The 24,704-nt window shown below is 36.9% G+C and overlaps 2 protein-coding genes across 8 annotated transcripts in view; one reads left to right on the forward strand and one right to left on the reverse strand.

Moving 5' to 3' along the window:
* Positions 1–1,458: 1,458 nt before the first annotated feature.
* Positions 1,459–24,306, reverse strand: LOC128924136 (uncharacterized). 6 transcript variants are annotated; one of them, XR_008472817.1, is made up of 2 exons: positions 2,232–3,029; positions 1,459–2,148 (listed from the first exon to the last, which is right to left on the reverse strand). XR_008472817.1 is itself a non-coding variant. In XM_054235986.1 (2 exons), exons 1-2 carry the CDS (start codon positions 23,989–23,991, stop codon positions 1,775–1,777), a joined length of 462 nt encoding a protein of 153 aa, XP_054091961.1. In that variant the 5' UTR covers positions 23,992–24,306. The 6 variants fall into 6 exon arrangements, 2 of the variants coding, with proteins under 2 accessions (XP_054091961.1, XP_054091962.1); XR_008472820.1 differs by having other exon boundaries at positions 2,658–2,796; XR_008472819.1 differs by having other exon boundaries at positions 2,489–2,640.
* Positions 2,979–24,704, forward strand: part of LOC105210191 (protein tramtrack, beta isoform) — a 46,005-nt gene continuing 24,279 nt past the window's right edge. For both annotated transcript variants that reach the window (XM_029039026.2, XM_029039027.2), the window contains exon 1: positions 2,979–3,707. The gene's annotated coding sequence lies outside the window, so the exon portion shown is untranslated. The remainder of the gene's footprint in view (positions 3,708–24,704) is intronic.

Genomic DNA, 24,704 nt, shown 5'->3' on the forward strand with positions numbered 1-24,704 from the left:
AAATTCCTAATTGGAATAATCGTATTATCATTGTTCCGGGTTTTGTGATGTTGATTTCTGATATGAATGGACTACAATATTACGCTCGAAATTATAGGCGTAGATGAAATAATATATATTATCAACCACACTTTCAACTGTAAACTACATCAGAGTCATATTCTGAATGGACTTAGGTATGATCATTTAGCACTCGCTCTATATTTGTAGCATTGCCCGCTTGTTCTTCCTGCGTATCGTTCCAACCATGTTCTGGCGTATAACTTCTTGAACTCATTCAACAGGAAAAAAAATGCTAACAACAACATTAAGCGAATAGTATCGTCGATTCTCACCCTTACGCAATACGCCAGATCGCTACAAAGCTTAAAAACCAAGAAAAAACAATTAAATTACCTCAATTCCAAAGAATTGCAATCGGGAGAAACCAACTCATTGACGCTGTTGCTGCAATTTTACCTGTTGCAAACACATGCGCAAACAGATTTATGCAACCAAAGCAGAATTCGCCATTTCGGCACTTTGAACTGGCAATTTTTCCAGCGGCGAAAACGCTGAGATAGCTGAAGTCAAACGAGGACAATGACGACGGCCGCTCTGCTAACTTTTGCCACAACTCAGCGCCAACAACACTGTGAGCGAGGAAAAACGATCACAGCAATACAATTGCATTATTGCCATATTTCGCAATGCACCCCAAGCCAGCAAGCCCCCTGCTCTTGCCGCTAACACTGCTGGCCCAGCTTTAGCCTTGTTCGTATTGAGGCGAGCTGAACAGGGCTGTGCTGAGCTGAGTGCCATACGCTGAGATAGCAAATTTGATGGCATTTCATTGAAGCAGTGAGTATGCGAACATTTGGCTAAGTGTTGGTGAAGTTTTGTTCAAGCGAAATGGCAAAAAAGATTTGTATTTTGGTTGCTTCGGGCTTTCGTGAGAGCCGACTGCATGCCCGTCGCTGCAATTTACCACTTTTAACTTCAACAACTGACGGCGTACGGTCGGCTCTAAAACAGCGGTAAATGTGAATCAATGGACGAAATCTTTTGAGAATTCTTACAAAAACTTGAGAGTAATTAGTACAATTGTATGTATGATCTATGTATATGTAAGCGAAGTTGTTTTGCTTTCTTAAATTATATTACTTATCATTTTCGAAGTGATAAAAGGAAAAAATACAATACAATATTTATATTTGTTGTTGGTTCAAAGTGTCAAGTTGAGCATCGCTTTTATGTTGACCCTGAGAGTAGCGAAATTTGCGAATAAGCGTACAGGTGAGAGGAACCGAAGCAAACGCAAACGTATTGGATAAAACATACAAATATCTTCGTAATCAGAATACAAATTTGTAATACAGTGGTTCTTTTCTAGATATGATTTTTTTTAATTTTAACAATTTTGCGTTTTTATTATATTTTTATAAATATTACTGTTTTAACGGATTAAATTGATTAAAATAACTTCTTTAATATCTAACATATTTATATTTTTTTTTTTTTAATTTTACGACTGTATGTCAACCACGTGACAGACTAAATTATATCGGTCATTATTCAAATATACTTACCATAGTATCTTTCGGTATTACTGGGGGTTCCCCAATCCCAGATTTTATAAGTTTTTAGAAATGCCTGCTATATGATTATACTCCTAATTAAAGACTCTGTTTTAGACGAAACTTAAGCTCTTTATTCTTCATCCGTTTGAGCTACAAAAACTCTAAGAATTCTACAAGTTCATACATATTGAACATAAGCACCACATTTCAGTGCATTAGAACACTGTAAGTCTCCCACTCTCTCTTGCTATACGCTCTCCAGAAGAAACGAGGAAAGCAAGCATGGCTAATATGTGCGAAATGTAAAAGCTCCCACTGAATAATGCTCCCACTTGCGCTCGCACGTTGTTCGTGCGCGTCAGCAGTGTCGTCGACGTCGTCGTATTAATTGTCGCCGACGTACTGTGGCAGCATTCTTTACACTGCACTGCATTACATTTCACTGCGATCCATTTATCCATCCATATTCGTGTCGCAACCCCAAGCAAGCAATCACTACCATCCGTGTGTGTTTGCCGCGAGCCCATTATAATCCGTCCAACGCCCGTGGCGAAAAGTCCAGCAGTACAAATAACAACTACGTAATGGACTGAAATGTATTATTAAATATTATAGTGAAAATTATTATTTATATAAAGTGAAGCATTCATATTAAAGTAATTATCATTTTACATCGAAAATTATTGTGTGGTAATTATTTATAAGAAAACGAATCGCCGTCAATTCGAGCGGGCGTCTATACTACAAGTAACAAATCGCGGTTTTTCCTCAACGCGTCTTATGTAATCTGCCGTGCAAATGTATCCGTGAGGCTATCCCTTAACAACGGTTCTTTACTAAAAATAAAAGTACGCGATAGTCAAAACATTGTGCTTACCGTAATACATATCTCATTTTCGTGCACCAATACAATTTCCCTTAAAGCATACCTACGAACTTCGCAAATTTGTAATCGCAGTGGGCAGCGTCTCTGACCGACCGGTGACTCCATCAGCCAATTAACAGCAAACATACAAACACCACACACACATATCTACACAAGCGCAAATACAAAAGCCAATAAAGAAAATCAAGCCAAGGTATCCAACCGAAACTCACTAGGCTCTCACTACCGGCACGATTCGAAATCGTCGCTGCGGCAACAACCGACCGCTACGGTGACAGGGACAAACATTCGCCAGCCAAGTGCGCCGCGATTGGTACGGATTCACTCGTATCCTCAGCTAGATGTCAGTACCGTTTCGAGGTTGTACTGTGCTGGTTTCTATTCTCTTGACGCTTTCAAAAGCTACAAGCCTTTATTCTTCGGTTTTGTTTATTTAATTTTATGCTTAAGTTGTTTTGCGCTTAATCATGCTTTTTCCAACATTTATTTGCATATTTATTATACGGTTTGTATTGTTCAATTAAAAACGGAGCGTCTACATTTTCAAGAGACAAAACAAGCAGTAAACAATTTGATAAACAAGTGCTGCCAAAGTGCATAAGTGGAAAAAGGTGAAGGAAAATTAAATAAAATTATGAATGTATGTATGTATGTTGTAAGTTGTGTGCAAATCTAATTCATTTGAAGTCAAATGAGCGCCGGCCGTGCAATTAAATACGTTTGTAAAAAAATGCAAAAAACATTGACCACGTAAAGGAATAAGAATTCGTAATATGTATGTTAGAAATAAATAAAAACAAGTAAATGTACATACATATGTATATATGTATATATTTGAACGTGTATATGTAAAGTTTGCGTGTATAAGTAAAGTTGTAGTATAAATGAAGTCCGTAACTTACATTTTAAACAAAAAGTGTTTATAAAATAACTATAATTATTTTGCTCGTACTTTTTATAAAACAGAAGAGAATATTCAATATTTTCAAAGCCGCAATATATTTAAGATCAACTACTAAGAGAAATTCTAAAAATAATGATTACAAAAAATAATAATAACATTTTAGTATAAAATTGTTATAAAAAATAAAGTTAAATAATATATGAGCGAGACTTAAAAAGAGAAACAAAATACTGAGAAATAGTGTACAAAGTGAGTTCTTACACCAATTAATTGCTGAAAAATCAAATTTGTATGCCTGAAGTATAACCAAATCAAAGTCACCCTCACTCCCAACAGGATTTCGTGCAATTATAATAAGGTAAGTTAAATTGGAAATCATATATTTCAAATCATATATTATCCAAAAGTGATAACTCAAAATTCTCTATAGCGTAAATTTTTGGTGATTTCTGATGAATAAAAAAAAAAAATAATTTCAGAAAAGATAAATAATTAATAGTTAATCTGAAGAACAGCGTATTTTTGTATCTTCTGACCTACTGGACCAATCCAAACGTCTACCCTAATACAATTATTTTCTTGCTTCCGTATTTTAAATTAAAAGTCGCTCATCACCAACACTTGTTTATTAGTTTATTAGGGTAATGTGACTCAATCTGTATCTTCCTCTCCTTTCCCATTCTCTTATATATACATATATCTTCGTACTATACATATATAAAACTTTCGAATTATTTAATGAGAAACCTTTATTTATTAAATTTCTGAACTTTATAATATTTGTGGCAATTCCAAAAATATGTATGTATATGCTGAGGCTGCTGAAAAAGTTCCCTGTTGTTATCTGGCTTAATTACAAAAGAACTTAATATGTTTGGATCTGTATAGGATTAAATTTGCCAACCGCTGCCTTAAACTACAAAGCGATGTTATAAAAGCCTTGACTTAATGAAATTGTGAAGCTTCGTCTACCCTTTAAAACAGTAAAAAAAATTCTACTCAGATATATCATCTAGAAATCTTAGGCATAGAGAAAAATTAACATGGAATCAACTCCTTGATCTAATGCTTAGTTGAGGCGTCCATGAGCTGATTTGGGCTTGAAAATAAACCCTAAATCAATTACAAATTTCGATCCCTTACATAAAAAGCGACCGAAAAAAAAACAGCTTAACATAAATCACTAGAAAACAGTATTCTCTGACATTGGCATATTCCTTTCGACATCAAAGGCAACAAATAACAATAATAAATGTCATAATTACTGGGGTTGCTGCTGTCAACAGAGTAACATCAGTGTGACAATCATCAATGAATGATAATGGCAACATCTGTATAATGTTGAATGAACCTTGCCGCAATTGCCTCCAAGTAAATGAAATAGGAAATAAAAACATTTCATGTTTTTGTTTTTCACTCTTTTTTTCTAAATTTCGAAGTACTGTTTTGGTCGTTTGATGGGTGCGCTTTAGCGGCTGTTCATAAAAGCTTAACCCCAAGAACAGAGGGTGGAGACAATTGAAAATGATCGCTGAAGCATAACTTAAATAATAACAACAACAATATAGAATGTACAACGCAAAACAGACAGAACGACAACGCACACACATATTATTATATGTATAGATAGTGTAGACAATATACATATATAAAATATTGAAAAGTCCATCCAATCCATTATATGTACATATAACTATGTACAAATGTATTTCAGCATGACGAATAGAATTTCGCCCACAAACAGCCTGCACGACAATGCGTCGCCTTGTCGCCGATTACAGCTGCTGGATATTGTCTAAACTGCGCTATGTTGGACAATAGTTGCTATCCAAAAGCTCTCGTTTCGTATGTATACATACATATGTATATATGCGTGGAGGTGTCTGTATATCGGATTGCATCTTTATGCGGAAAAATGAAGCCACATCTGGTTTGTCTACGCTTAGGAAAACAGACAAATTCAATGCAGGCGTATGAGATAGATTAAGAGCTGGTTTCAGTGGGAGCTCAATGGAGTCTGGTTAATTCATAGCAAATGTCATTGTTTTTACCTATGTATAACATATTAAGCTGTAGAACGCCGTGGTTTACATACGGTGAAGTGCATACGTAGAATAAGGATGTATACAATGCCTTCACAAGCTCAATGTTGCCTTTGAAACCACAATATGTAATAATGAGATGTAGAAGAACATAAGATCGATGCATGATTCAATTATAAAAGGTTTGGTAAATAGTGAGAGCGATGGATATAATCAAAAAATCTTTTTTTTACAAATACAAATATTCAACTTTTCCTCTTTATACATTTTTAAACTCTCGCAACAAAAGTTGCTAAAGAGAGTATTATAGTTTTGTCCACATAACGGTTGTTTGTAAGTCCTAAAACTAAACGAGTTAGATATAAGGTTATATATACCAAAGTGATCAGGGTGACGAGTAAAGTTCAAATCCGAATGTCTGTCTGTCTGTCCGTCCGTGCAAGCTGTAACTTGAGTAAAAATTGAGATATCTTAATGAAACTTGGAACACGTGTTCCTTGGCACCATAAGAAGGTTAAGTTCGAAGATGGGCGGACTCGGACCACTGCCACGCCCACAAAATAGCGATAACCAAAAACACATAAAGAGCTATAACTAAGCCGTAAATAAAGTTATGAAAATAAAATTTGGAACATAGAATCGCATTAGGGAGGGGCACATTTGAGTGTAATTTTTTTGGAAAAATGGGCGTGACCCAGCCCCCATACAGGTTTTTTGTATATATCTTGCAAGTCAATAAAGCTATATAAACCAAACTTTCTGGAGTCGTTTCTTTTAGCCGTTTCCTTATGCAGTCCAAAAATGAAAGAAATCAGATAATAACCACGCCCACCTCCCATACAAAGGTTATGTTGAAAAATATTAAAAGTGCGTTAACTCACTAACGAGAAACGTGAAAACACCAAATTTTACGTAAGAAATGGCAGAAGGAAGCTGCACTGAGATTTTTTACAAAATGAAAAATAGGCGTGGCGTCGCCCACTTCAAAAGATATGGTCAAAAACCATATCTCAAGAACTACTCGACAGATTTCAATGAAATTCGGTATATAATATTTTCTTGACACCCTGATGACACTGGTGGAATATGGGCAACTACGCCTACTTCCCATATAACTCAATTTTGAATCCTTCTGATACCGTTAAAGATAGCAAAATAAAACTTTACACAAATACTGTATTTGAGCTGTGACATCACTTGTGGAAAAATTGTCAAAATCGGACCAAGGCCACTGATATCAAACATGAAGAACTCAGTGCCTAACGGTAATTTTTCATATAGGTAAATCTCTAAATAAATTGCGAAAGTATAAAATGTTCGGTTGTATCCGAACTTAGCCTTTCCTTACTTGTTTATCTTCAAACTAAGCAAATAAGTTATGCCAAATCAATGGGCTCTTTCCTCGATTCAACTTAATTAGTATTGCGTTCTGCTTATGTCAAGATTCTTAAAAATCAGATCCTATAGAAAACATAAAATTTTTTTCACTAAGTAACTTTAAACAATTTCCGCTTTGCGCTGTATTTTTTCAGTAACAAAAACGCACACATAGAAAAAAATGACTTTGCCACCTGTTGCAAAAATAAGAACTGATTATTCTAAAAAACAAAAACAATTATACAAATTAAATACAACAAAAAAATTAAAACATAAAACGCCGACTAAGTATTTATTAGTATTTACTTTAGTTGCATTTTCTTAAAGCTCGACTTCTTTTTGTTTTGTTATTGTTCCACGCTTAACCCCCTTCTCATAACGCACCAATTAAAAATTTTTACATAAAAAAGACAACAAAAAAAGTATTAATAACAATAAACAGGTTCAGTGACCAACTACGCTTAATTTATGATTACAAAAATGCAAAAAAAAAGTAAAAAAACTGTTAGGGTAAAATTTGCATTTTTGTTGTACACACATACATATGTACATATGTAGTATATCATATTTCACTGTGTGCGTGAAACTATGGGCGATAGTACTGAACAAGACAGATTATTATTAGTAATCGATTATCAAACTGTTGATCCTATTTAAAATGTTTCTCAAAAATAAGAAAAAAATTTAAATTCAGATTTGTCTTAAGGATGCAAAAAATTAAAGATAAACATAGTTCTAGAACCCACTACCTTGAAAAATATTAAGAAGTTCATCTACTCTATAACTAACATAGAAGGAAACATTTTGCTCACCATACATTACGTCATCATGTCTAAGAATGATCGATTTCCTCAAAATACGACAAATTCAAGCAATCAAATACTTTTATCTTGAAGACAGCATACACGAAAGCTTCATAGCTGCAGTTCTCACGCGTTTGTGATTATATTCCTGATCAAATGTGGTTGAAGATCGATAAATAGACTCAAAACGGTCGAAGAGCGATCGAAAACATAAACAAATTAGTAATTGTACTAACTGCTAGAAGAAAAGATAATAAGCATTAGTAACCGTAGAATATTGCACACACATACAAGTAGTATAAATATATTTTCAAAACACCGACCCATGTGCGGGAGCCACTTATTAATAAAAATGGCCGATAAGAGCGCTGAGAGCGTCTATAGTAATTATAACTCATTCAAGCTCTCCTCACGTCTCCCTTTGAAATTATCTGAACATTAGATGTTTGTTAAGCTTTTGTACATATACACATATACGAAATAGCAACGGTATAACTGAGAGTGAGAGATTAACAGTTAGTTATGCCTGTTTGTTGACAAAAACAAACTCAAATGAAATCCAATGCAAATTATAGAATGGCGAATGAAAAACAAGGAAATGAAAAGAAAATAAACAAATTTTGTGAATGAGCAAATGAAATGTTAAAGATATGTACAATGGTTGTTTGATTAACGGCGAAAATCACTAAAAAAAAATCAAAAAAATATGGCAACACGCGAACTTGAACAAATACATATGTACTGTGTACTGTGTACTGTGTATGTATGTGTGCTATATTAGATGATCGAACCAAAAGTTTGGAAGGCTGGTCCAACGGTATTAAACGTTCGGTAGTTAACTCGGTATGCACTAGTTGGAATAGATCGTTAGATGTTGCGGAATATAGTATAGAAAAATTTGTCTACAGTTAACTAGTTTATTTAAAGAACATATTGTTCAGATTTTTTCATTCAGTCTTGCGTTTTTTAATTTAATGAAACAAATACAAAAGAAAAATATGAAAATTTTCCTCAGTAAAAATATATTGTTTGGCTTTTTAAATTTTGGAAAATTAAATTTAACCGTTAGTTTCTCGTCTAGGTTCATATATTTATTTACATTTATAATAGTACCTAATTTAATATAATCTCAACTGATGAAGAATTACACCCAAGAAAAAAAATTTCACTCATTTACTACGATAGGCCTTATAAATAATAAGTACCGCAATGCCTACATAAATACATAATACTATATAGTGAAAGGTATTAAACAAAATTTAATGCCGAAATTACTTAGACTTGCGGTAATTTTCATTATTATTATTATATTTACAATGGTCATTGGCCACTAGCCAAGCATTGGCCTCAATGATTTCGAAAAAAGTTGTGAATTAACTTTTACTGACTTTCTGATTGACGGACGGACATACTGACAAACTGTTAAACTGAGTGAATTTGAACGCTTCGTCAAGTGAATAAGTACCTTGCTGTTCGTGATAAGCAGATGGGAAGTTACAAATACAACAACATTTACGCATGCGCATTTACACAAACACGCTTATAATCAGTTAGTTAGTTGGCCAGCCGGCCGATTGTTAACTGTTAACTCTTCGTAAGCACGCTTTCTTCTCAGAGACGCACAACTCTTCTGCGCATGCGTCACAATGCGTGGCGCATACTCATATTGTTAAGACAGCTAGAAACGCACCTACACACTATTACTACACAAATTGATAAGTTAAATGTAGCCAAGAAACGGTATTTCAAAATCGGTATTGATAAAGCAAATACAAAGTGCTTGCGAGAAAATTGTGTTCGTGTAAAAGAGACATGAACAATAAATACTTTCGAATAAGGAAATTGATAGTAAATGCAAAAAAAAGTTAAAGACGCCTAATATAATTGAACAATATTGAAGACACTTTTTGTAGTTGGGTAATTAGAAATAGTTGAGGGACCTTATTTCAAATCTCAAGATGTCACAATTATTAAAAAAAAATAGATCGATTCGAATTACTCCGCAGCCCCAACAGTCCAGTTCAGCACGATTCTCACACCATACTTTTGACAAAATGCTTGCTATCTCTTTGTGCTTTTTCTCAAATAGCGCTTTATTCCTTTGCGTTTCCAGCGCTTTCTTCCACTCAACTTTGCGTCAGCTACTTGCTACTAGTTGCTCTCACAGCATTGTTGTTATAGACGTACATGTAAGTCACTTGGTTATCAACAAAGTCACGTCCTCTACTTTAAGTCATCATACATCCCGCGTATTGCGCCATCGCTCTTTTTCTCCACTTGCATTGCTACCTTCTTGACAAACGAACGTCCTATCTTCCATGCCACCTCCCTCGCTCAACAAAAACTTACCTTTCTCGCGATCAGTCAACTTTCCACAAACTCTTTCGAAGTGTGCGTCGTCAACATTCTCCACCTCTCTCGCTTCTTACACGCATTTTCTTTACAAAATATAATTTGGTCAGTGACCTTTTTTGCTTCATTTCTTCACAACAACACCGCAACGAGCGCACACGCTGCTGCTGCTGCCTTCAGCCACGTCCAACGTAACGGCGTCGCGACGCATTGTCTCCACATTTTGTGTGTGTTCCACTTTTTATGTGCGTGTGTGTTGTTGCCACTTTTTTTTTGCCTTCCAAGCGCTCCACACTACCGGTACTTACTACTAATTTCCTTGCCTGTTGAATTCTTACATTCATTTCTTTGTCGCTTGGCTATTTTTGTATTTGTTTGCACAGTTTGGCCTTTTGTAGAATACGAGTATATGCTTGTTGTTGCTTTCTTTATCGCTCATTTCGCTTGTTGTTCTTGTTGATTATAATTCTTGCGCGGTGATTTTTGATGAAAGCATTACTATCTTTTTACCCGTTACCCCATTGCGGAATCCTTAAGTGTGCTATTGTCATCTGAGGTCTGTCGTCAGCTTTTGAGGAACTGGTGAAAGCGCATTGCAGCGCACTCATAAGTGGCAACGGAAAGCAGCACAATTCTCTTTTACCGCAAATCACATACAGACATACATATGTGCGTCGTGCACAATTGGAATGCTTATAGATCGACACAATTTGATTATGCGCGGGTTAAGGAATTATACAAAAAAGAAAGTAAAGAGCAGTAATAACCGCATGTCATAATGTATTTTCAAGCTCTCTTCTAGTACACAGCGTATGAGTATGTAAGAATTCACGAGGACAGCTGGACTTCTGTAGATTTTCGACAGAAAATTATTTGATTTTTCAATTTTCATCGACATTTTTATACTCTCGCAACATGTTGCACAGAGTATTATAGTTTTGTTAACATAACGGTTGTTTGTGTCACACAGAAATAAAAGAGTTAGATATGGGGTTATATATATATAAATGATCACATTTGGATGTAATTTTTTTTAAATGGGCGTGGCCCCGCCCCCAAACAGGTTTTTTGTATATATCTTACAAACCAAAAATACTGTATAAATCAAACTTTTTGCAGTCGTTGTTTTTAGCCATTTCCTTATACAGTCCAAAAATTAAAGAAATCGGATAATAACCACCAAAAAAATGGAAAATGGGCGTGGCGTGGCTCACTTATGGGTCAAAAACCATATCTCAGAAACTACTCGACCGATTTCAATGAAATTCGGTGTATAATATTTTTTTGACACCCTAACAACACGGATAAAAAATGGGCGAAATCGGTTGACAAGCACACCAACTACCTATATAACTCAATTTTGAATTCCATCTGATTCGTTCACTTTATAATATATATAAGGAACCGATGAAGATAGCGGAATAAAACTTTACACAAATACTGTAAATTTTCTGTGGCTTCACTTATGGAAACGTTTTCAAAATGGACTATAACTTTTCAAGGCCGCGGATATCTACATGAAGAACTCAGTGCCTAAGGGTAATTTTTCACCGAATATCGGTAAATCTTATTTTTTTATTTTAATTCAGATGAAATTTTTTTCTCCTAATTGTGTGTCTCTGTTCCAAAAATTATTAAAATCGGATGAGAACTTCCCCTAGCTCCCATATACCTAATTATGTGCGGGCTTTATTCCGCATATATCGGTTAATATGTGAGATATCTTAGCAAAATTAAGTGAGCATATAGTCTTGGATATAGTATAGCTTGGTGGGGAAAAATAGTGAAATCGGTTTAGGAACATCACCCCTCATATACTATATATGGTGATTTTCGTTATTCTATTGGTCTTTATGCCGAATACATGGGTCAAATTGTGTGTTATCTTAATAATTATTACATCAATAAATTGCGAGGGTATAAAATTTTCGGTCGCACCCGAACTTAGCCTTTCTTACTTGAATCTGCTGAGAGACAGCCTTTCGCTCACAGATCGGTTGTCTAAGCAGGGAGTTTACTCATTGAAGCCCATAACTGTGAATCTTTATTGAGTATTTTGATGAATTCTTCGTTATCAAATGGCGTGAACTCTGTTCCAGCCTACGATTGTAGATAGTGAAAGATTTCTTTTGAGTGATCACTGCCTCATAACCTTACATATTGGAATTTCTTTATAAACTGAAATTAAGCCACATCGGAGAGATTTCATTATACGCCACAATAGAGGTTTCACTAATAAGTTAAGACATATGTATCTGCTAAACATAATTGTAAATCTTTTCTGAGAATATGGAGCGAACTTGAAGGGTAGACTACATTTGAAAGGTGGCAGTTTGAGGTTAGAAAATGCTATCAATATACTTTACGTTTGTAGATTTGCTCTTCTTCATATAGCGATTTAATACTAAAGAAAAAAGTTCCGAAAATCTGCAATTAAAATCATTAAACTGCGTAACCTCTCGGATAATTTTTTCCTAGACTTTCCTTCTCTAATATCACTCCTAAAAAAACGCTTGATGTCAATGAACTTTTAACAGATTATCACTGCTAAAAGTCAAATGACTTACCTGTATTTTGCATAGACTACAGTCACATCAAGCATCGGATGACCCTAATAGCCAAATAAGCCTAAAAGGATTTGTGCAATTTTCGCGCTTCATTTTTTTCTGTTCAATAATGGCGTACCTGAATTGGATTTTCTAGTTGAATCGATAGCAATGCTTCGTGGCTTCCTTCTTATATTATTGCATTTGAATGTGTGCATATGCAGTTGTGCAGCAAAATGCCTTGTTGCACTTAAGCCTTCCGCAGGCAACCGCACCGACGCCATCGTGTGGCATCCACAAGATGATGCACTTAATTCAATTAGCGGTACATACGTATACGATGAGGCATGTGGCATGATTTAGTGAGGCACACAACCGACCGACCGGCTGGTCAAGCGTCAGCGGCAAGGGCCGACAGGCCAAAAAGGCAGAGGACAGAGCAAACAGATAAAGCTCAATGGCCCAATGAGTGTGCCGTGACCACCGTGCTGGTAGGAATGTCAATATGTGTGTGAATGTATTTGTGACACTATAATAAACATATGCAAAAATGTATGTGTGAGCTTGTGTGTATGTATGAGTGTTTAGTAACACACAAACGGCATGGAAATGCAGCAAAAATGAAAATTACCACTTCCTACTTACAAACTTATAGATAAATATATGTTCGCGTGAATGTATATACATGCATAAATATTTGTCGGCTCAAGGCGCACATGTGTGTGTGTGTGGGTGCTATATGTATGGGTGGTTGTTTGCAAAATGCCCTCAGTTGTAGGCCATTCTATGGTCGGATGCGTTGATAGAGGCGACCGCCACAGCGCAGGAAAAATGCTAAATGTAATGCCATTATGCTGTGTTACGTGCGGGCAATAAGATAAGTATGACTTTATTGAACACAAGTGTTTCTATACATATATTTTCATATATATAATATACACATAATATGTTCATATCTGCTATAAGCATAGTGGCATAGAAATATTTAATTTTTTTGCACTTTAATACACATTCTTATTCTATAACAAAGAGTTATTCTGAATTGAATAACCATTTATTTTTTAGAAACCCCTTAGAATAGTTTATCAAATTATTTCCTCTTAGGATAAATTGGTAGCTGTAAGCAAACAAATTTTGAATGCAATATAAAGAGATGTCATCCTCCTTCGTGAAGAATACGAAAATTCTCAAAACCATTGCAATTAGCAGTCCAAAGAGTTGCTTAAATCAAACTTACAGATTTTAAGGAAGAGAAAATTCCTCCATTATCAAAAGGTTATGATTACTCAGCTTCGGTTCGCACCTCGCAAAGAACCCGTGTGAAGAACTACAAGTTTATCTTTTCAGAAATTTCTCGGAGAGCATCATATAAAACAACTTTAAATATGAACTGAGTTTTTTCTTCTTAACTGACGCAGGAACCGCTTACGTGGTTATAGCCGGCTTTGCAATAGCGCGCCTTTCGTTTCTCCTTTTAGCAGTTTGACGCCAATTGCAATTCCCAAGTACTGTCAGGTACTTCTCCACCTTGTCTTTTTAACGGAGTGGTGATATTCCTCTTTCTCGGCCACCACCAGCGGGTACTGCATCGAACACTTTCAAAGCTGGAGCGCTTTCGTCCATTCGAACAACATGACCTAGCCAGCGTAGTCGCTGTATTTTTATTTTCTGAACTATGTCAATGTAGTCATGTGTCAATGGGGTCATGTATAGAAGTTCACATAAGTGAGGAAAGTTCCTGACTGGGAGTGGCCAGGAACGATTTTTTTTTTGCATGTGGCTCCAGCAACTCACGACTTCCGGTCTTAGACCAAATATTCTCTGAGTAGCCAACAGGCGTTTGGAGGCGAGCTAAAGTGAGAAGCCGAATCTCACTTATGCGGTTTTGCGTAGGGTTTGGGACCCACCACATAAAAAAACCTCCCAAATAAAACTGAATTTTAGTGCTTTTAAAATAAAAACGTATCAGAACTTAACCTCACTTTTAGATTAAATATATATTTTTATGCAACTCATAAATTCCATGTCTTTTCACACAAAACTCGCCATACGTGCAGCAGTCCAACCCATGCCCGCCCAGCCAAAAAGGCAGTGGAAATAAAACACACGAAAAAATCAACAACAACAAAAACTTGCGCGCGTTTTGCCTGCCCACAATTAATCCTCCCAAAGAGGATTTCTATTTGTTTTTTTGCACACGGCACCAATGAGCTAATTGTATGTAAATTGACTAAGCGGAAAAGGCACAAGAGTACAGGGACAATAACAAAAACAAAGTGTACATGCGACGATAACAACAGCCTTTCGAAAGCATACACACAATATATGTATGGGGAAGACAACAAGAACGCCAGCAGCTAGCGAATGCTACGCATATGAACACACACACATACATGCCTGGCTGTATATATGCATATTATTGCATACATGCAGGCAACACTCATGAATAAATAGCATTCAAGGAGAATGCAGGAAAGTCACCTCTAAATTCATTTTCTGTTATACGGCAAGGCAAACAACAACAACAATGAGGGCGGCAAAACAAAAAATAAAAATAAACTGAAAAGCGAAAAAAGCCCCAATGAAGGCATCGAAATTATACCATAAGGTTATGTTTGGATGTGTGTATGTGCAACTAAGAGAAGGCAACGCAAAGGCAAACAGGCGCTGCCACAAGCCGACCGCTGCTTGCTGTTGAGGACGAAGTGTTTATGCTGGTGAAAGTGGCGAAAGAGATTAAGCGGAGCGCGGCGCGTGGGAGGCAAATTGGGGAGGTTTGTTGCTTTTTCCGATTATTGCTATGCGGGCTGGTAATGGCGATAAGCGTTGTCTATATTATTAAATATGTGTATACGTACTTCTATGTGTGAGATGTTGTGCAAAAAGAGGACATCGTATAAACTGAAAATGCCGATGAATGTGCACGAAGAGACCGCAGGAAATATGTACATACTTTGGCACTCGCTGCAAGGCAACAACGTAGGCAAGCATGAGACGAACCATTGGCAAATTGCTGGCGCATCACATTTATCAGCAACGAAGCGAGCAAACTATGAAATTAAATGAAAGTCTACATAAGCACAAATGAATAATAATTTACACAGAAGAGTATTATAACATTTTTTTTGAGGAGGATATATTAACGTAGTTTCATGAGAAACTACTATTAATCTATTATTTCGAAAATATTTTTGAATACAATATTAAAAAAACATCACTACATTCTTTCCGTTTTGAACTGTTTACATTTCTAATATAATGTATTGCGCACACGATGCCAAACAGAAGGAGCAAACTACAGCAAGGCGCTCTTTTTGGATACTACTTATATATACACATAGTCACACATACATACATATACATTAAGTGACACGGGAGCGGATTTGTGCCCCATCACCGAAATGGGTGGTATCGGTAGTGAAGAGAAAAGCTCGTACAGCTCGCTCTCTCGGCACGATCCTCGTTCGTTTTGCGAACGCACCTCGCAATTGTCGATCACTTTATTGCATGCAATTCCTTATTTGTGCTGTTCACTCGAGTGGTCACATGGTGTCTCAAGCAATTCCAAATGCAGGAAAGGCAAGTCAATAAAGATACAGTTAAGTGAGAGAAGAAAAAGAAAGAAAGAATGGGTGGGGTGACTGGATATGCAATAAAGATCCGCGTTCGTTATTTTTTCCTCAGACGATTGTTTGAAGAGCAGGAAGCATTAAGTTGGAGTATGTGCACTTATGAAATGTACATCGGTGTTTATCTACAGAAATACATATAGATAAATATATGTGTGTGAGTGCGATATACAATTGACTTCATATACGGAATTTCAGCATTCATTCGAGTATCATTCAACAGGATGATGTCGATTGTGCGCCGAGGAAGTCAAAATGTACAGAAACAGCTACGTGAACAGCTGTGCGAGCAAGAGGAATTTTTCAAATAAACTTGGTAAACGTATGCGTGCGTTTAAATATAGAAGGCGTAGGCGCAGAATGCGTTGATTATGCGATACAAACATACCGACTGAAGTCAATATTAATGTGTTACATTGTTTGTTGTGCTCATCAAGAGGATTGTCGATCGGTGTTAGCTGTTCGTCCATTGTCTACACGGATCTAGGTCAGCGCTTAAAAATAAAAATATTGTAACAAACACATACTTATGTAGGCATGGACGTATGTAAATATATATACATACATATGTATGTGAATTTCAATCGATCTATGTATGTAAATTAAAAGGAGCGTCAATATGATTGTTGTTGAGATTAAAATCATCTTAATATTTAAGTGAGTTTCCTGTGGCTATTCGCGCGTTTCCTTTCAATATATTCGACAATTATTTAAAATCTAATTTACTCTGTAGAAAATATAGTAGATGATATATTTGCAAGAAACCCGAAACACGCTCAGGTTTCTGATATCCAACTAGGAAGAATTAACTGTTTTCTTCTGATTCTTTACATATTACATATGGGGAATTCTCTGGAAAAAAAGCCACTTGAAAAAAAAAGTTCTTTATTTTCTTTGGTAATTATATATCTTATAGTACATGTAAAACCTAAAATAAAACATACGGTTTTAGGTCTGTGTAACGCGGGGTTGCCATATTATAAGGGGCCAAAGTTTTTTGTAAAAAAATGTTCTAACCGCCATAACTTTAAAACTAATGAACAGATTTTAAAACACCATGTGACTTTTTTGTACAGAATTTCTCAAACTTTGAAACTGTATATCGTACAAATTTTTAAAATTAAGATTTCATAGCAAAAAATGAAAAAAAAAATTTTTTTTGGAATTTTTAACAACTTATGCCCCCTTCGATTTTTTTCGAAAATATCTTAAAATGTTCCTTATTTCATCACCTTTTTGCCCCCCAAAGGGAATTTTGGGACAGCAATATTTGTATGAGCTACAAATAAAAAACCAACTCAGAACATGATGAAAATAACGCCAATATGCGTAAAATCTTGAAAACATTCCCAAAAGACGTTTTGTTCCCTTCTTCTAAAGCTTCGAGACCATTCCGAAAATGCTTGCCTGAAGTTCGCTGTTTCCACATTTTCACCTCCGCAAGAAAGTTTTGTTCTGAATAGTTGATCACCCTTTCATAAAAAGAAAATATTTCTCGAGTTTTTTTAGCGTCAAATTCGTACTTTGGGAAAAATACACAAAAAAAACAAAACAAAACGTGTCGTATAATAACTGAATTTTCGCGAGGGAACTGCTATATTATATTGATACAAAAAAAAAAATTCTGGATCCGTCACTGCATTTTACACAGTCATTACCATTACCATTTGGCGCCTCAATATATACATAGGTATATATTCTTTTCATTTCTTTAACTTGGTATTCGGGAGTTTGATATTTTGGAAACAATAAGTTTGAAAGTTTGAGTCAGTGGAGAGAATTTGCGGAAACATCAGGTATTACCATGTAATTTCTCATTTTAAGCTCTCGTGTTTAGCTATCAGCCAATAGGAAACCAACATGCTCGACAAATTAGTCACAAACCCGATTCAATAAGGAGCATCAATATGATTGTTATTGAGATTAAAATCATCTTAATTATTTCACTGAGTTTCTTGTGGCTATTCGCGCATTTCCTTGCAATATATTCGAAAATTATTTAAAATCAAATTTACTGTGTAAAAAGTAGAGTAGTTTTCGGTTTCTGTCTAGTTTGATTGGCAGAATTAAATGGTTTTCTTCACTTCCTCATTCTCCTTTCAAAAGTTCCAAACTTCTGTGAATTAATAAAAGATTTGAAAGTCTTCCTTTCCTTTTTACACTTTCGTTCTATTTGGTGATCCAATACATAAATTTTATTGTTGTAATTTCTTTAATTTTATTCAGTAGTATAATTACTTGAAAGCAATGAATTTGAGTCACTGGAGAGAGTTCGCGGAAACATCTAACAATACCATGTTATTTCTCATTTTAAGCTCCGAAATACTTTATGTAGCTGTTATTTATGTTTAGCTGTCTTAAGACACCCTTCAAGTAATTCACGCAAAAACTTGCCTTCCCAACCACCCCTTAGCTATCAGCCAATAGGAAACAGAGTAACTCGGAAAAATAGAAACAAACACCCCAAAAGAGCTTAGGATATAAAGCTGCTACGAAATATGTGAATTATAAGTAATATTGGGCTTTAAGTACCAATCAAAATCAGCCATTACGCGATTGCGCCTTAAGGCCAGAATGCATATGTACATACGTATGTATGCATAAATGGGACTTATGTACTCATACATACATATACAGATTTGTTAGTCTTGCACTGTGTTCAAAACACCCCCACCACCAATTTTTGTTTACAGTTGAAAGGTCAATTAGAGAAAGTTTGATTTGTTTTTGGATTTTCTTAATATCAAGGGCAAATAAATTATTTTATAATTTGACCGTCATGACACTAGTCCGTACTGTCCGATGTGCACAGAGTCATTAGAAGACTGTGAACATGTATTTTTTCATTGCCCGCGTTTTTTAAGTATACGGGATAAGCTGAGAATTACCTTAGGAGGTAGTTTACGGGTGGAAAATTTGACTGCACTTATGTGTCAGTCCTCCGATAAATGGCGCGCTGTTAGCGAAGCAGCAGCTTTAATTATGACAGAACTGAGACATTTACAACAGGGTAGGCGTCAGTCCGTCCGTTTCTTAGAGGAGACTTAAAATGTCTAGGCACTCCCACGAAGTAATAATTAATCCGGTGGTTCCGTGGGAGAGTCCAGGGTTGGGAGTAGGTTAGGTTTAGCGGATTAAAGTTCCGCACTTCGGCTTTCGATGCTTCCTCCTACTATAAAAAAAATACATATACAGATTTGTTAATCTTGCACTGTGTTCAAAACACCCCCACCACCAATTTTTGCTTACAGTTGAAAGGTCAATTAGAGAAAGTTTGATTTGTTTTTGGATTTTCTTAATATCAAGGGCAAATAAATTATTTTATATATATATATTTTTTTATAAAATTCATATGAGTACGCTGATATTTGTGGTTATTTTGAAGATAGACATATGGAAACTTTTAATAACAAACCAAATGAACTTTGTTTCAACAAATTCATATGATAATCTGTGCCTTTAAAATTGTAAATTTATTTAAATACATTAAGTCTTAACCAACGCAAAGCCTGGCTATGTCAAAAGCAAAAACAACGATCAAAATATTAGAATTGAGTGACTCGCTCACTGCGGAAGGCAGAAAGCATGAAGGAAGAAAGCAATAAAAACACATTACGACTACGCCGTATGTTTGTACATATGGACATACATGTGTAGATATATTTGTATGAATACAAAAAGAAGCAAACAGGTTGAATGAAAAAACAGAACCCAGCCTTGTTGTCGATACGATTGCGCAAAACTTTTGCTATTGTTATTATTGCCTTTTTCTATAATATATACATATCTATGTATGTATCTAAGTATGGTTGACTGAGCGAATGAATGCCACAACGCTAGCCTGGCAGCGCACACACATATGAGTGTTCCGATACCTTGTCGGTTATAATGGAAAAAGCTTCAAAGCCATAGTTCAATACCAGAAATAGAAATGAAATTAGAAAAATATTTCTAACCATAAGTTTGTTTGAATGTATACATGTGTGTGAGTGTAGTTTTCCTAAGAGCAGTTAGAAAAACAGGCGAAGCTGTCCAACCAACCGAAGCGATGCTATGGCTATGTAATGCGGGCTGTACCCTCGCCAGTTGCGTAGATACCCTTTTGCCCCACCTAACCATATAAAGCATAGAATATGGCATACAACGTTATACATAAATACATAGATAGGTACATATGCACACGTGAAATGAACATAGATACTAATTGAAAACAAGGCTGAAGCGAGGCGCTGCTTAAGCAAACTTTGCCTTACACTGCGCCTACGTACAAATGGATACTCGTATATATATACATATGTATGTATGGAGATACATATAAACATGTAGGTGTCTGTTCATAGTTAGTGTATATATAACTGGATATGTATATATGTATGTTGTTATGTTCGCATGTCATATTTATATCCATATGCGGCTATTCAATATCCGTTCACACACCAACATTTATCTTAGATGAAATCATCTTGTTGTTCAATTTGTCATTTATGTACCTACATATATGTAAATATGTATGAAAATAAGTAGCAATTTAATAGTGATCGACAAGTTCAAGTATTGAGTCCTTCAGCAATATTGTAGTCATCTTAAAAACATATTGTAAAGTCGAAGAAAGATATTAGTATTCTTCACCGAACCCACTAAAAACCTTTTCAAAAATTCCAATTCTGTTTTCATGTGATTTAATTTGGGGAAGCCCCGAGTTAAAGACTCTCACATCAAAATGGCGAAATGGAATCAATAGTGCCAGTGAAAGTGTTTCAAAAAAATTTATATATTTTCATAGATGATGAGTTTCCATCGATAGATACTAGTATGATTTAATTCTCAATAACATAACATTTTATAACAATTTCGATCATTTATTCAAGAGATCAGACAGTTTCTTTGTTAATAATTTTGAAAATTGTGTATCAGCGTTGTTTTTAATCAAAGAAACATCCAAGAATCTATCAACTCTGTTTCGGACATCTTCTTCTTCTTAACTGGCGTAGAAACCGCTTACGCGGTTATAGCCGAGTCCACAACAGTGCGCCACGCATCTCTCCTTTTGGCGGTTTGGCGCCAATTGGTAATACCAAGTGAAGACAGGTCCTTCTCCACCTGGTCCTTCCACCGGAGTGGAGGTCTCCCTCTTCCTCGGCTTCCACCAGCGGGTACTGCATCGAAAACTTTCAGAGCTGGGGCACTTTCATCCATTCGAACAACATGACACAGACAGCGTAGCCGCTGTCTTTTTATTCGCTGGACTATGTCTATGTCGTCGAACAACACATACAGCTCATCATTCCATCTTCTGCGGTATTCGCCGTTGCCAATGTTTAAGGGACCGTAAATTTTCCGCAAAACCTTTCTCTCGAAAACTCCTAGTGCCGTCTCATCGGATGTTGACACCGTCCACGCTTCTGCACCATAAAGTAGGACGGGAATGATGAGGGACTTGTAGAGTTTAGTTTTTGTTCGTCGAGAGAGGACTTTACTTTTCAATTGCCTACTCAGTCCATAGTAGCACCTGTTGGCAAGAGTGATTCTGCGTTGGATTTCAAGGCTGACATTATTATCGGTGTTAATGTTGGTTCCTAGGTATACGAAATTATCTACAACTTCAAAGTTATGACTGTCAACAGTGACGTGGGAGCCAAGACGCGAATGCGCTGACTGTTTGTTTGATGACAGGAGATATTTCGTCTTGTCCTCGTTCACCACCAGACCCATTCGCTTCGCTTCCTTATCCAGGCGGGAAAAAGCAGAACTAACGGCGCGGGTGTTGTTTCCGATGATATCAATATCATCGGCGTACGCCAGGAGCTGTACACTCTTGTAGAAGATTGTACCTTCTCTATTTAGCTCTGCAGCTCTTATAATTTTCTCCAGCATCAAGTTAAAGAAGTCGCACGATAGCGAGTCACCTTGTCTGAAACCTCGTTTGGTATCGAACGGCTCGGAGAGGTCCTTCCCGATCCTGACGGAGCTTTTGGTGTTGCTCAACGTCAACTTACACAGCCGTATTAGTTTTGCGGGGATACCAAATTCAGACATCGCGGCATAAAGGCAGCTCCTTTTCGTGCTGTCGAAAGCAGCTTTAAAGTCGACAAATAGATGGTGTGTGTCGATCCTTTTTTCACGGGTCTTCTCCAAGATTTGGCGCATGATGAATATCTGGTCAGTTGTTGATTTTCCAGGTCTAAAGCCACACTGATAAGGTCCAATCAGTTTGTTGACGGTGGGCTTTAGTCTTTCACACAGTACGCTCGATAGAACCTTATAAGCGATGTTAAGGAGGCTTATCCCACGATAGTTGGCGCAGATTGTGGGGTCTCCCTTTTTGTGGATTGGGCAGAGTACACTGAGATTCCAATCGTCGGGCATGCTTTCTTCCGACCATATTTCGCAAAGAAGCTGATGCATGCACCTTATCAGCTCTTCGCCGCCGTATTTGAATAGCTCGGTCGGCAATCCATCGGCCCCCGCCGCCTTGTTGTTCTTCAAGCGGGTAATTGCTATTCTAATTTCTTCACGGTCGGGGAATGGAACATCTGTTCCATCGTCGTCGATTGGGGAATCGGGTTCGCCATCTCCTGGTGTTGTACTTTCACTGCCATTCAGCAGGCTGGAGAAGTGTTCCCTCCACAAACACAGTATACTCTGGTCATCAACCACTAGATCACCGCTGGGGGTCCTACAGGAGTGTGCTCCGGTCTTGAAACCTTCAGTTAGTCGCCGGATCTTTTCGTAAAATTTTCGAGCATTAACATTGCGAGGTAGGCAGTCTGTTTTCTCTCCACTGCGAGACGACAATCCTTATCATACCAGCTGTTTTTTTGGCTTTTCCGAAAGCCAATGGTTTCGGTTGCAGCTGTACGTAAGGAGTTTGATATGCCGTCCCACAGCTCCCTTATTCGATCTACAGTTTGTCAAAAATTTCAACAATAATTTTCAATTGATTCAATAAAACTATGAATTTTAGCTCATAATTCCGTTCTCAAAGCTTCCACTTTCCAACTTTTGATGAGTTTTATGATAAGATTCTTAGCGGTGATACCGATATTCGATTATAGCCATATCAATAATAGTGCGCAATTTTCGCAATTCGGTTAACCCAGGTCGCTCTCAACCGGATTTTTTCGACAGAGTGGAGGTCTTCTTGCTCTGCTTCCACAGGCCGATTTTTTTATTCGCTAAACTATGTACGTCAATATCGTCGTATAGCTCATGCAGCTCATCTTTCCATCGTCTGCGGTATTCGCCACTGCCAATGTTCAAAGGAAACTTTTCTCTTGAAAACTCCTAGTGCCGTCTCATCGGATGTTGACATCGCTCACGCTTCTTTGTAGAAAATAAGAATACTTAAAAATAATAAGAATACTCTACTTTATCTACACTTCGTTTAGAATTCATATGAACACAACTCATCAGACGATAACTTTTTCGATTCAATAACATATTTAGCATAAATTAAACTGTTTCCCTTTCCAACCAAAGCAATCGGGTTTTGCCTATTTCATATAATCGTAGCGGTAAAAGTGCTCTATTTCGTCACTTCCTGCATTCACTTCCCTCTTTCATTAAAAAAAAGCATTGTGTATACAATTTCCTTTCTACCCCTTTGCCCTTATATACATCTGTGCATATGATCAGTATTTTCTAATTACCGCATACACACATCCACTCACTCACACACATCCACTAGCGCGCGATCACGACAATCACTGAAACGAACAGCAAGGCGCTTACGAAAATTTATACCCGCCAGGCAAATTATTCAATATTTAGCGTACTCATGTTGATACAAATACATACATACGTACGTACAACATAGCTGCGAATGTGGCAACTTTGACTACAACACCGGCTTGATTGACTGCTGGGGCTTCTCTGGCCTACAACCGTATCCATGTAAGCGCTTACACCAGCACGACATACTGCTGGGGGATCTGGTACCGGTACTGTATGTAGATATGTACTGAGTGGTAAGTGGTAGTGAATACCACCACATTTTTCTATGTGTTTGTGAATTGTTGTTATAATTTTACTAAAATGTTGGCGATGTTGCTATTGCCGTTGCCAGCACTTTGTTGCTTTGAGCGCCTCTAATACACACTCTCCGCTCGTTAAATCGCGTAGTCACTGAGTCGTATCGTGAATTTCGTGCTGTCGGCCTAGCCTGTGCAATCTCGCACGCCAGCCTGCCTGCTTGCCTGCCTTGTTGACTGGCTGGTTGTTAGTTTAGCATACCGCTTGCCCCCCTCCACCCTGCTACTCAGCCCACATTACACCGCTGCGCCGATCTAGCAATCTAGCGCTAGCTCTAGCTATCTACCGATCTGCCTGTTTGCCTTGCCCTATTGCGTGCTGTTTTTCGAGTCTATTTTTCGCCTCACATTCCACTCTTGCATCTTCTCAATTACTTCCTCTCGACTATTGGTTAGATCCATACAAATGTACACACACATACAGACCACTGTATAAATATATAGATATGTACGAATGCCTGTTTTTATCAACATCAGTCACAGCAAATACTAACGTGCGCAACAAGCATGGGGCGGGAGGAGCAACGAAAGCTAAACGAATGCGACAAACGAATTGAGTTGAGTGTCGTCGGCGTA

The sequence above is a fragment of the Zeugodacus cucurbitae genome, chromosome 2, assembly GCF_028554725.1.
Source record: "Zeugodacus cucurbitae isolate PBARC_wt_2022May chromosome 2, idZeuCucr1.2, whole genome shotgun sequence".
In the NCBI taxonomy this organism is placed as follows: domain Eukaryota; kingdom Metazoa; phylum Arthropoda; class Insecta; order Diptera; family Tephritidae; genus Zeugodacus; species Zeugodacus cucurbitae.